The sequence below is a fragment of the Oxyura jamaicensis genome, chromosome 19 (assembly GCF_011077185.1).
Source record: "Oxyura jamaicensis isolate SHBP4307 breed ruddy duck chromosome 19, BPBGC_Ojam_1.0, whole genome shotgun sequence".
Classification (NCBI taxonomy): Eukaryota; Metazoa; Chordata; class Aves; order Anseriformes; family Anatidae; genus Oxyura; species Oxyura jamaicensis.
In genome coordinates this window covers 10,576,925-10,590,440 of record NC_048911.1, presented here as the reverse complement: position 1 = coordinate 10,590,440, position 13,516 = coordinate 10,576,925, and the positions used below count along the sequence as shown (strand labels likewise).

The 13,516-nt window shown below is 46.6% G+C and overlaps 1 protein-coding gene across 4 annotated transcripts in view; it reads right to left on the bottom strand.

The window, feature by feature from the left end:
* The window catches only part of KSR1 (kinase suppressor of ras 1), a 62,644-nt gene that overhangs the window by 21,522 nt on the left and 27,606 nt on the right, over positions 1–13,516 (bottom strand). For 3 of the 4 annotated variants that reach the window (XM_035343112.1, XM_035343110.1, XM_035343111.1), the window contains exon 2: positions 9,566–9,708. In XM_035343112.1, the coding sequence (XP_035199003.1) occupies positions 9,566–9,708 (143 nt within the window). Of the gene's footprint in view, positions 1–6,212; positions 6,574–9,565; positions 9,709–13,516 lie in introns of those variants that run through there. The other variant, XM_035343113.1, reaches the window with a different exon arrangement.

Sequence of the window (13,516 nt, the reverse complement as noted above, 5' to 3'; positions counted from 1 at the left end):
AACTGAAGTTCATCTTCTTTTTTCATCAAAAACAAAGCAGGCAAAAACCTGAAAACTTTTAGAATAAAGGTATTTGGCTTTTTGGTGAGGAAATGAAAACTACAGTGTGGAAAATGGCTTTTTTCACTAACAAAAACAATGCTCTGACAAAGAGATAGTGACCTCTTCCTTGAGTAATTTTTCCTTCATCAGAGGACCAGCCTTACCAACACCTTGCTTAGACCGATACTTGTGCAGAGCTCACTGCACCCCTTAATATGCTAAAGCCCCCAAAATAATAAGGTTTAAATCAGTCAGACACATAAGATACGGGGAATTGGAAAGCATGAAATGATCTGATATTTCCTTATGAAACTCAGCTGTATTGCCTCTCTCCGTCAAATGTTTCCAGTGTAAGTCTGCAGCAACTGTGGTTAATAAACAAAGCCAGGATACTCAGAGCAGATACCCAGGAATTTCCCTGAACGCTTTGCCTAACTAAACAAACCTCACTGCTGCCTACTCTCACAATGAGATCACAAATTTCACAATATTTGGCCTCTTTCCTAAAAGTTTCATTTCAACTCCTGTAATCATGATACATAACAATATTTCAACTTCTATTTAAACAGGAAACTTCAGTGTATCTGTTTGACAACAAAAAGCTTGAAATCCTCTAGGTACTTAACCCAGCCGCCAGCCCTTCAAACCCTAAAAAACTACAAATCAAATTTGAATGAGTGTTACTGAATGTCTTTTTAATATCACATCTTTCTTAATCCAGGCTAAAGATAGAAGTTAGTCTGGTTCCTAAAATTAAGCAATGAATCCAAACTGCTTCCATTGCTTTAACACAGGTAACTGGTCTCAAACACTCTGAAATGCTCAAATCGTTGTACTGAGAGCACTTAGCTAGCCACACCATGTTCTGAAGTGACTAAGAGATAAAGGTTACCTGCCCTGCTTTAGGCATCTCAATGTTAAACATCTTACGTTTGAACTAATTGCCCTAAAATCCACAACTCAAAGGTTCCAGCAGGAAGCCAGCGCAGGTTTGTTCCCAAAATGCCCGATCCCAACTGGACTAATGACAACAGCGTTACAGCAGGTCTGACTCTTAGCTACTTCCCCAGCACCCTCTGGACTCCAGCCCCCTGCACGCAGATGAGCAGTTCACAGAGGCATCTTTGTTCAGCTGCATCACAAGGCCAGTTCTGCGATGCAGGGCAGCAGCCACACAGCGCTCTGAAAGGGAGAGCTATGGGGGCACACAGCCACAGCACGAGCACAGCGGGGAGAAAGCCTTCTACACCACCATGGGTACCCCTACACTCTAAAGCAAAGAAGCTAACGCTTCCCCCAAGCATAAGAGAAAGCCAGCGTCTCTTACCAAAGAGATTTAGCCCCCGTCATGCTTTTACACAGTCTTTTACACGGGACTACAGCAATGCCATTCCTGGGTTATCTTGAAACATTTCCTCACTGCCACCACTCCCTGCTAAGAAAACAACCTAGATTACCCAGCCACTGCTTTAAGTAACAGTGTCGTGCCAGATCGCAGCATCAACTACCCAGTCACGTTACCCAGCAGCACCTCACTTCCCCGTCCCTTGCACGACACAGAAGTAACCAGTAACTTATTAGAGCTATTAGCAAGTCAATCAGTAAAGTGAAAGAGACTACGATTTCCCCAGGAAAGCAGAGCACTTCCTTCACAGCTGGTTCCCGAGCCTGGGCTTCAACAGCCAGCACGAGCAGGCGAGAGCAGGGCCAGGTGGGCTGGATGGTCCCCGGGGATCCGACTTCCCCAGCACCGCTCTGCGGCAGGGCCCAGCATGGCTGAGCACCGCCGACCTGCAGCGCTAACGCTCGGGTTAACGGCTGGCACGGGGGCATCGAGGCTCGGCAGCTAGCGGTGCTTGGACTGGCACAAATGGCAGGGGAGCCTCAGTGCTTTGTAAAAGCAGGTGTGGCATCAGGTACTGAAAAGGGCCCTCTCTGCCCAGACTAGAGATCGCAGGAAAGCAAATCCCCATTTTATACCTATCTCTATATGTGCTTTAAATACATGGAGGCTAGAAGAAAGAAGTAAGTCTGTTCTGCAAGCCTGTGTCCACTCAGGTAGCCATGATGCAGTCAGGTTTTGTCTGCTCTCCTTCCACAAGAAGGGCAAAGTACAGCAGTTACCTAGGGCCTGTGCTACAGCACCTGTGACAAGAGCCTTACACCCATGCAGTTGGGCCTCAACTGAGTAAGAAATGGCCCATTAGGCCTTCATACTGAAAAAAATGAGTGCATATTGAAAGCGAACTTCAAGTCGTATCAATGAGGAGGAGCTGACTATTTTTACTTACCCCAAATTAGCTCTCCTGGTTGTGCAAGTATCGACAAGGCTTAACCGGGGAATTCCCATCCCCTGCTCTAAGAGGTATGTGGAATGGCATCTCGGCTTAGCTCCTGGCTTTCCGAGCACAGCACTCACGCCCAAGGGACAGCTCACAAGCACAGAATTGTTGTCACAAGCAGTACAGATGCGTGAGGGTGGTGGGGAGGGGGCCTGCAATGTTCACGGAGTGGACGTGGTCTTGCACAGCGGCGTTCAGAGCCTCCCAGGCCCTTCTCTCCTTCCCAGAGGAGCACACCCGACATTTACTGGCACAGAGAACTTGCCTTTTTTGTCCCACAGCAGCTTCATGGTTCAACTCCAGGATTGCCCATTTTTGCAAGTCTGACAGCATTTAGTGCTTTTCTTTTTTAAAGATCAACCCCTGCGACAAGGAATCTCCACCTTTCACTTAATTTTCAAGCCTTCCTCGTTGTACAGAAAAAACTTAAAATCGATTTTCGAAAAACAAAAAATTCCAAACTATTGATCTTCTTTGAAGTGTCGGGGCATTTTTTTCCTTTCCCTTACTCATCTGCAGTACACAACCACTAGGGAGGGCTTGAACTTGATCACCCCGAGCTGCATGGTTTCACTTCCTCAGGTCTGTGCCCTGCAGCCCAACGCGTGGCCACGGCAGCCCTGGCTCCACGCTGCCCACGTTGCTCTGCATCCCGGGCAGTTTCACACAGACACACACCCTGGCGAACGGCCCAGCCTGCTGCTGGCTTGTCCCCGTCCTGGGCCAGCACGTAAAGCCCAATTTACTCTTTAATTTTGGAAAAACAGACTAGCAAGTTGTAGGAAAGTATAAGTACAGAAAAGGAGATTATAGTTAAACAATCCCAATGACCTTGAGCTGGGAGCTCAGACTTTCTGAACCTGCTGCCTGTCCCCATGACACGCGACAAAAGAAATAAGCCTTTGAAGAGGGGGAGGGAGGGGAAGTAAGAGGCTTTCTTTAAAGAGCCACTCGTGTGCTGCACACATACGGTGGCTTAACATAAAACTGGTCAACCTGAGCCCTGCAAGGCTGGCCTTATATAATTTCTCTGTGTTAGCCCCCTCAGCCTCTGTGAAAACCATGAGGGTCACTGGTTCAAGACGGATCTCACAACAGAGCCAGCGGGTGAGCTGAGGGAAGAGGCCCTGGGAGGTGGGCTCCAGCCCCCTCGGTACAAGGGCAACTCTGGGCACCCAGAAAGCAGTTGCTGCCCATCTGCAGCACTGAGGACCACTGTGTGTCCAACAGAGAAATGTGGGTCTCTACCTGCTTCTCCATGGGTGCTGCAGCTTTAAAAAAAATGCAGCTTAAATAAAAACAAAAACATGCAGCTTACGGGCTTGCATTAGGGCTGACAGAGGTACCATCTCCCTGAGCACACTTGCCTCAACTACAGAATGACGTGTCAAGCTGCAAGACACTCACATACACCTCTAATAAGGCCAAACTAAAAAAAAAAAAAAGGCATGAGACAGAACCTGCTTTCAGTCTTTCAGCACCTAGAAGCAGCAACAGCAAAACCTGAAGCCTTACTCACCACCGCTCAGCCCAAACCAGGAAATCAGCCCTCTCTCAAGCAGGTAAGAGGACTTTTCTACAAAGCCTGCCTGCTTATCAGGCACACAGACTGTGCGCTTCACAGCGTGCATGTTGAAAAGGGAGAAAAGCAAACCAGAGTGTCCAAGAAGCCACCCAAGCTATTCTGAATTAGCAAGGGTGAAGAGTTTAAGATAGCGTAAGGAGGTCTTTAATCTCATCTACTCTCCAACTTAAATCCTTGAAACATGGCAGAAAAGCTGGTATCTAACACAGTGGATGAGGTATTTTTGGTAAAGACTCTTTCTTCCCTGCAGATAAGCCTACAGAGCTAATGCTGCTGCTAGCACTTGGAAAAATCAGTCTGACCTGCCCCTCAACCTCGTAGACACAGCTATTCATATAAAGCCAGACAGCTGACGAGGCCTGAAGTGCCTCCTCTTAAATCAATACATTCCCTCACCAGCCATCCTCCCCTAAAGCCGCAGATGCTAGGAGGGAAAGCCCATTACATAAGGTGCTTAAATTCCCACTGATAGCTCTAAGCAAAGCGTGTAAGGATGCTCGTAAGAACATCTTGCTCTGTTTTTCTGGTGTCCAGTGAAGTAGGTACTGAAAAATTGTTCTATTATTAGGTCTCTGGAGATTTTATAGGCATTCTGGAAAGCCTCTCACATTAAATTTCTGGCTTGCATTAAGCTGTGAGTATACACAGGCTATGGTTTTGCATAACATTGTCACTGTTTCAGCTCACACAAGAGGTGGGGTGCTCTTTGACACAGGGTAGCTGCTGCTTTTCTGCAGGAAGGCAGATGTAGCGGCCCACTTGCACACATCCAGTTAGCACCTTCCAGATCTCCGCTATCTAGCAGGCCGATCAGAGCCTCTGCAGTCAGAGCCACGGAAATCCCCAGCAAACGGCCGAAGTCCTCACAGTCTGCTCACGCTGGTATCCTTACGGGAGACGAGAGGGTGCATCTGTGGAAACTTGCTGGGTTTAGGCAGATCTTCCTCTTGTAACCCCCAGCCAAAGTAAGGGTGCACAAATACCACGCTTTTCCTGTAACAAGTGATCGGCATAATCTGCTACAAGCTAGACCACAGTCCAACCAAGCCAAGCCATCTGCCATGATCTACCAGCATCTCTATTTGCTTACAGGAAAGGGGGTCTTTTGCAGAAACGGTAAATGTGGGACAAGGCAAGTTTCACACGCACACAGGAGCTATTACAAAACCCCGGTACGCTGGGAGTCAGATACCTTCCCCAGCGAACGGCTGTAAGCCAGAACCCGACAAGAGCGCATTGTTCCGTCGGCTCCCACATGGCCGCCGTGGTGGCAGAGCTCTGCCTGCAGCCAGCCATCACGAGGCCAGGCTTTGCCCCTCCCTGTGCACGACAGTTATCTACGCTAAAAACAGCTTTCCAGCTTGATTGACTGGAACCCCTGCGACATGGTGAGCAGGGCTGGTTCGGACACGTTCCAGAAGGTGGTAAGGAGATGACTCTGTTCCTAATTTGCTTTTTAAGATGATGGCAAATTATCTGTGCGAACAAATAGAATCCTGAAGTTTCTGGAAAGAACATGGGTAGAGAAGATTTTTTTCTGCACTGAAGAAAATAAGCCAGCAGAGATTAAAAAATCTTTTTTTTATATTTTTTGGTAGACACATCCCAAGCCCAGAAACCAGTAAGCAGCTCTGCAAGAGACCCTTTCAGTCAGCCTGAGTGGGGACAGTGCTCTGTTCACATCGTCTTCTCCTTCCACCTCCCTCTAAATTCCCGACTCCAAATCTGAAGGGAAGCATGCCAGTCCAGAACAGCGTATTGTCCTAGGTACATTTACAGAGCAACTTTCACCCCCTGAAGACAACTGCATAGCTTAAGTATACCTCTCCACGTGTTTCCTAGTTCCACATTTTCTAATTTCCAGCTCAAACATCTCTTTCCCCAGTTTCAATCATTTCAAATATTTAGCCATGTGCCATTTTTGGTAGGAAATTACACATACGTTGTGCTAATCCATCTCCAGAATTTCTAGCCAAAGCCAAGGATTTCAGCATTTCCTAGAAAAATACTTAGTAAGAAAGGTACAGAACAGTGTTAGGCCAGCTCCACAGCAGAGTCTGCTCCACACTCGCCACTGTTTCCTATGATAAAAATCTGTCTGGCAACTGATTAGAGGCACAATAACAAAGAAACAGAAATAGCATGAGTTGGGGTGGGGGCTCAAATTTTCCTTACCCCTCCAAAACGTGTATTCACAGAGAGCAAACAGGATCACAGAGTCAAAGCTTGCATTCACCACCTACCTCCAAGTTTGCTAGGTCCACACAGAACAGCCCTTTCACTCGGCGCAGCGTGACTCGCTGACTGTTATCCATGTTCACAGGAGCTTTAGCTGTCGCCCAGTGCCATAAACAGTGCATTGTTATTACTATAATCCCTTCCAGAACTAAAGGATTTTACAAGCAGTCATTATTCTCGTTTTAAATATAGGTTTTCAAAGAAAGAAAGGAGTCCGACAACAAGACAGCAATTTTAACAGCAAGAGCTTTCAAGCTTCACAATGTCTACAGCAAGTCACTGGGCAAAAATAGGTTCAGTCTGGACGAGAGGAGTCAGCAGATATTCTAAATTAGAGCCGGCGCTCTATTTCTGATGGAGAGCCTGCGAGCTTCTGTGCTTCCTTGCACGGCAGCTTTATTTGGGAGAGGGCCGGGGGGGAGAGAAAGGGGAGGGAAAAGGGGGAGGGAGAACAAGAGCATTGTTTCTCTAGCTGTTGAGCTAAAAAACGGCTTGCAATTAGGCTGTTTTCCAAAGGTGTTATGTCACAGATTAGCACAACCTCGCAATGTCTCCAGTAACAACAGAAGTGCAAAGGGAATCAAAACCATTTCAAAAATCCAAAATCAAACAAAACACCAACCATGAACTCAGGCCTCTCTCCCGATTTGGCCTTGACAAGCAGCGGGCCACAGGAAAGCCCTTCACCTGCACACACCTCCCGTGCTGCGCGTCTCCAGCCGAGGTGGCCGTGGCAGTCACTCCCCAGCGCACCATGTAGGGCAGCGGCAGCACCAGGTAGGACCCAGGTATCCCCATTTGCTGTCTGACCTACTCAGCCATCTCTTCCAAGGCTGCCCAGTCACGGCGCAGGCAGCGTACATAAGGCTAAGGCAGCCATTTAACATCTCGTAAGAGCTATCCTATTAAAGCTCCTCCTGTCAGCAATCATTCAGCTGAAATACGGTTCACATGCTGTATGAAATCTAAGCAACATCAGGAAGGATCCCATGATACCTGTAACATTTCTGAGGGACAACAACAACGTCCTGGACAAACACGCTGCTGTTGTCCAAGCCACCAACACCAACAGTGGCTGCAGGGCTGCTTCCTAAGCAGTACAGTAACAGGACACACACACAACAAAAACACTTCAAGACCTACAGATCCAATTGCTCTTTGGAGCATTTTTTTATTAGCCCAGGTATTTCAGCTTCTCAAAAATCATTTTCAAGACTGTGTTGCAGTTCTGCTGCTCAGCTAATCTAAATGCTACAGAAGCTCTTTGCAGCTGCATGAAATGGATGCAGAACTTTTACAAAATCGCCCCACATTTGGAATCATGGAGCAATTTCAGTAGATGCTTCATGTACCCCATATTTTTGAGCCAGGGAAGAGGAGGAACAGAGTTCATTACCTTGGTCATTGCTTGGGAGAAGGTAATAAGAGAGCACAAATAAAAACAACGAACAGTTGGAAAATGATCTCTCCTGACTTGGACCAAAATCAAATTTGCTCACATTCTTTGGTGACCACACATAGGGAAGGGCAGTCTTGACAGTGTGAAAATGAAATCTGGTATTCTGTGATTTTGAAAATATCAGATGTGGCAGACTTGAATTGTCCACCTCCCTTCCCCCTACTCCACTCCTCCTCTTCATCTCTTCCCTACCCCCAGTTTTACAGGCATCACAAAAGATTTCAAAAAGAGCTACAAAGACATTCTTTTAGGCTCAAGCAATTCCAGTAACCCTAGAAACCAACAATAGTTGTGAGCCTGGCAGTTTGGCCACAGCAACAGGCTGTTTTTCTGTTCTCTCATTGTCACTGCTGCACCTTCAGCTGTGCTATCCAAACCCTAGCTGGGCTGGAAGGCAATATCCATTTTAAAGCATCATGTTCAAAAGGAATAGTAGTAAATAAAAGGAACAGCTCAGTCCTGTACCCATCCTATTTCACCAGAACATGTTCAGTTACACCTTGACCAATCTGGAATAACTTCCATAGAAACCTGCTGAATTTCTCAGACTTTGACTTCATCGGGAATCTGCCTGTAAAGAAAATCTTTGCTTTGTGAGGATCAAAGAAAAGTCAGTGAGAATGCTGTGATCTGGCCTGCAGAGCCAAAAATGTCAAAAAAAGGAGAAAAAAAAAAGCAGAAAAAAGCCTTTTCTGCTTTGTTTAGCCACCAGGAGACCAAGCTCTACTTCTATTGCCATTAACGTTACACTGAACTGAATTGTTCCCAGTACAGAACATCATGGATAAACCATGCACAGAGCCAAGCCAAGGGAACAATCTGGTGCCAGTTCCCTGCAATACTGGATGTCCTAGTTATCATCTAAACATAGCCAGGATTTCAGGCTCTAACAAAAAACGTGTCCAGACAGGAGCTAAGGGCACTGACTTGTCATTTCTGATTCCAGCCGAAGTGTCAGATTACCCTGTGCAGTGAAGAGGTTTCCAGAAATTTACATGTTAAGAATTAAGCGATAAGGAATCTGTAAATACCAGAAGCAGCCATGGTCTGTGAGCATGAACAGCTGATGCTGGCCACCACACCACCACTGCATAATTATTCGTTCAATTCTTTTACACTGATGCAATGCTCTTAAGGTATCAGTTTGAACCAGACTTTACTCACGGGAGCGGGTGTTTGTGTAATGAAAAAACATATATATATGTTTCTGAGTAAAGACTCCTTATCAAACCCAAACCACAGCCTCACACCTGCCCATTACTGAGGATACTGGCTTGCAGCCTACTTTGTTTTTTCAGTCTGAGCACTGTGAGAGCCTATTTTTCAGAACTCTTCTGGCAGTCTGAGTTTAGAGGGATGCAGTGCTAGTGGCTCTTTTTGTATATTCACTGATTTATAATTGTGGCTTATATGCTTTTAGAAACAGTAAAACTCTCAGTTTTAACAACTTGGCATTTTTGTTCATTTGTTGGATATATCAGTACTCTAAGTCCTCTTTCTACTAGTACTGGACATAGAAAATAGCACAGTACATCATTTATATAAAAACTCCTGAGTAAGTCATGGTGTCATTCTTGGATTTAGCAGGCAGGAGAGAAGTGATGATACCACAGGAGCTCTGTCTCATACTGCGTAGTAGTTGTGAGGCTTTGCTTCAAATGCTATTATGAGAAGATCCCTACTAACTCTGAGGAAGGCAAAGGGAAGGGAGTATTTCAGCATTCCCACTGTGTGATCTCTGCTCCAGGGAGAGATGGAAGCACCCTTTCCACCAAAGGTCCCCATGGGTACCCACGCACTCCACCTTGCCTCAAAGTTCAGGAAACTAACTCAAACCCAGCAGGCAGTTGGGTCAGATGTGAAAGGAAGGCCCTGTGCTGATGGTTGTCCCTCCCTTACCTGTACAACTTCTTTCCTCACGTTGACAATGTCTAACCAGTCATTGAATCTTGGGTAGCTGTTGAGCTCTGCTGTCCTGTCGTTCAGGGGCACACTCAGCTTACACTGCCGTTGTCTGTGGATGTAGTCGATCAGTTTCACCTGTTGGGATCCAGAAATAAACAGTTAAGTTCCTTGGGATATGTTGTCACCTTCACAGGCAATGTTTGTGGAGTACCCAGTCAACAGAGATACTGCTTTGTGAGTGGGGCTCTTCAATGATCTTAAAAGAACAAAAAATTAAGATTTATTCCAAAACTTTGGTCACCATTCTCATGCCTACACAGAAACCGCCATGCTAGGCACAGAAAAATAAAACAACAAGAAGGAATGTAATTTGTGCTTTATGTTTACTTATCAAAAAGAAAATATTCTCAGAAGATTTCTGACTATGTCAGACATTCCCATGGGGCAGCCTTTAGCTTCAAAACCTTCCTAACAAAACAATGCCTCAAAGCAAGTTAGCTGATCCATGATTTATAAACCAAAACATGCCCTTAGTCAACAAATTTTAACATTTGAGACAAGATCAGACTACAAATGAACAGGAAATATATATATATATTCTTTGTCCGCTATAATCTCTCTCAAGTTTCTGCTCAAAATGTTTTGGCCTCAGTACCTGAACAATGCTACACATAACTTGCATGCACAAAGTTACACAGGGGAAAGACAATTAGATCATTTCCTCCTTCCCCAGATAAAGGATGTGTAAGAAGTTAGATGGAAAATGGGTATTGCACTTGATCTCAGCTAAATGACCCCCATGTGGAGAACGCTGCTTTTGGCCTGCTCCTCAGTTTGGCAGTGTGCCGACAGCATAGCAGGAGATACTCCTGGATGCACAGGCTGATGACAGGCGTGTGAGAAGATGTGAGAACCCGATCGGCAGTAAAGTACAGGACACATCCCTGAATTTTTGGAGCCCAAGCCCCAGGCAACGGGATTAACTACCTCAGAAAGGGGATTTGGCTCTTGAGTTAAGCCCACTTCCCCTCTCCACCTACAATTGTTTTACTGAGAGGCAAAAATTCCTTCTCCCCTCTTGACTTCTTTGTTGTGAGCCAGTCCTGCAAATCATGGGGTTGATCCATGTGGTCTCGCTCTGGAATCAGCTGTTAGTAACGTGTTTCTAGCTTGTGCTTTCCTGTAACTCAGCTGAGGGTTTTACGAGCAATCCGACTACCGGCAGCTATCGCACTCCTGAGCTCAGACAGCAGTGCCATGAACTACGAGGTTTATCAAAAAATGGATACAAACAAAAGTAAGTGATTCAAACTCTTCATGCAGCAGAGAAATGCAAAGCAGTGCCACTCTGAGGCAAGGCAGTTGTGCAATAAAAGAAGCGCTGTGTCCCAGAAGACGCGGCCACTGCCCTGCATTTAGCCTGGCCACCCAGCCGAAACCAGGGGAACCTTTTAACCCTGACTTCCTCGCACGGCTTTGAAGCATAAGACCAAATAGAAATTACCTTGGAAATCCCATTCAATCTTTCTCAGTACCCCTTTTTGTTAAAAAGCGGATGATAGCACTTCCTTTTTTCCACCCCTTGCCTGCTTTCCCCGGTCAGTCCCCAGCAGCAGCGCGGCCCGCAGGGGCTGCCGGCGGGCTACAGGCAGCCAGGCACTGCCACACCACGCAGGGCCAAGTCAGCTCGCTCCCTCGGTAGTGCCATGTGCCAGCGGGCCTATGTGACTTCTAGATGCTGCTGCTGCTCGGTCTGCACGTACCCGCTCTCAGGCTCGCGGCCAGCTGCACCCTCCTACACAGCCGCACCGTCAGGGGAGCGCAGCCCCGAGTTTGGATGTCCATGCAACGCGTGCCCTGCTCCCACAGAGCGAGCTCAGTGCAGCCAAGGGGCACGCAGGATGTCTGGCCTGGCTAAGCCGTGACCTTCTGCTTTCTCACTGTCATAGGTATTTTTGCCTACCCGGTGAGCTCCCCGATCCGCAGTCAGGTGAGAAATGCGCCTGGAGATGCGGTTCATAGTATTTTCCTGCTGGCTGCTTGGTTTCATTTTTTGTCTGCTGCTCATTGTACTTTTCCCCCACCTCACGCTTTGGCTTTGTGTTGTACACACTCTGACAGGCTATAGCCAGCTGGCCCACATTAGACATGGTGTGACTTTGCAGATCTTCATAGCAATTAAAAATAAGGCTGTGCATATCGTGTGCGTGCACATGTGTTAACAAGACCAACCAGCATTCTCATTCTACTCAGGGTACTTGGTTCTGCTCTTATTGCCTCGAAACGTAGCATGTTTGCATCCTGACTTCTTCCCTCATAAGATACTGGGGCAGAAGAGATTGGAATGAGAAGGAGGGACTTCGCTGCGGGTAAAGACAGGAGCAGAATAAGCAGAGCCCTGACAGGAGAAGTGAGGGGAGCACGCCTTGCCCTTTGGGAAGAAGAGGGGATCTAGGCAGCCCACGGGCTAGAAGTCAGGTTAACAAAGGGCACCAAGTAGGAACAGAGGCAATAGGAACAAAGAAGAACTGGTATGGATACAGAGGGAAGGTCTCCTGATAAGGGTGAGGAGCTTGCAGGAAGTTTGAGGACTATGCAGTAGCCCCCAGTATGCAAAAGTCAGCCCACATAAATGAAAAATAGCGCAGCTTCCCGTCCGTGCAATAGACATGTCATGGAGAGGGGAGGGAATACAGAAATCACCCAAGCATTCTCTTTTCTGGAGGCCATTCCAAGTAAGGTTCAATGACTATATGCACTTTGATATACAAACTGCAACCACAAAATCCAGCCAAAGGCAAACAAGTCAGCTGCGCGTCTGCAAGCCGCAGTATGTGGAATTCCCAGGGAGCTGTTTTATGTTACTGCTTCTTCCCGCAGGTCACCTCACCCCTTCCCCATTCCTGGCCATATCTCAAGGTTGCTGGGCACCTAGGGAAAGAAGAAAGGTTGCTTGAGCATGGATTTCGGACTGGCAGTGCCAGCCACGACAGGCCTACGTGTAAAAGTAGCAGCTTGGCTCCTCAGTCTGATCGGAATCTGGTATTTGGTGCATGTCCTTGCATCAGGCAAGATTTGTCTTCCTTGAAGAAGTATGAGGTATCAGCATGGTCTCTACAGCTAGAGCACCATATTTAGTTATATGTCGCACTAACGATATGCGAGCCCCTTAAAAGTCACACAAAGCATAAAGCAGGGAACTGCAAGCACTGACTGGGGTGGTAAGAGGTATGGGAATTCATTCCAAAAACCTTGATGGAAGGCAGGACGGACTTAACATCTATTTATGAAACAAGAATCACAAATTAAAGAAATTATCCAAAAAATATACGAACCCACATTATCTCATTGCAATCTCTGCAGTATCATGAGGACAGCATTCTGCTTAAAGGAAGCATATTCTTGAGGTACAGTCACTTTTCTCGCATCCCCCACAAAAGCTTTCCTCACCAACTTCAGCGTAACACCAGAATATCACGTGTAAAGAGTAAGAGACTGGACCTCGACTTCAGGGAGCTGGACTCCACTCCCAGCTCTGCCACTGACCTGCTGTGTGACTAGGAGCTCATTAACAATCTATCTCCTCTTCCATCCTGCATGGGGCTCTGCCTGCACAAACTCCCTGCAGCAGGCACCGTCTTCAATTATTTTAATGCTGCTTAAAAAATATGGATTCAAATGTTTATCATTTGACAAGGTTCATCCATAGCATAAACTCCTAGAAGGACACTGCAGCAAGGTACTCTGTGCTGCACAGATTTCAGTGTTTAAACTTTCCTTCTTCACGGGGATAAACCAAAAACATAATCCTTAAAAATGGAAAAGTAGTCCGACAGCACAGATCTGAGTGTCTCAGATTGCCAAGTCTGGTTTTCCCATGACAACTCCTTCACATTTACTCCTCGAGTCCAGAATTGTTTTCCCCCGTTCCTATAAATAGCATAT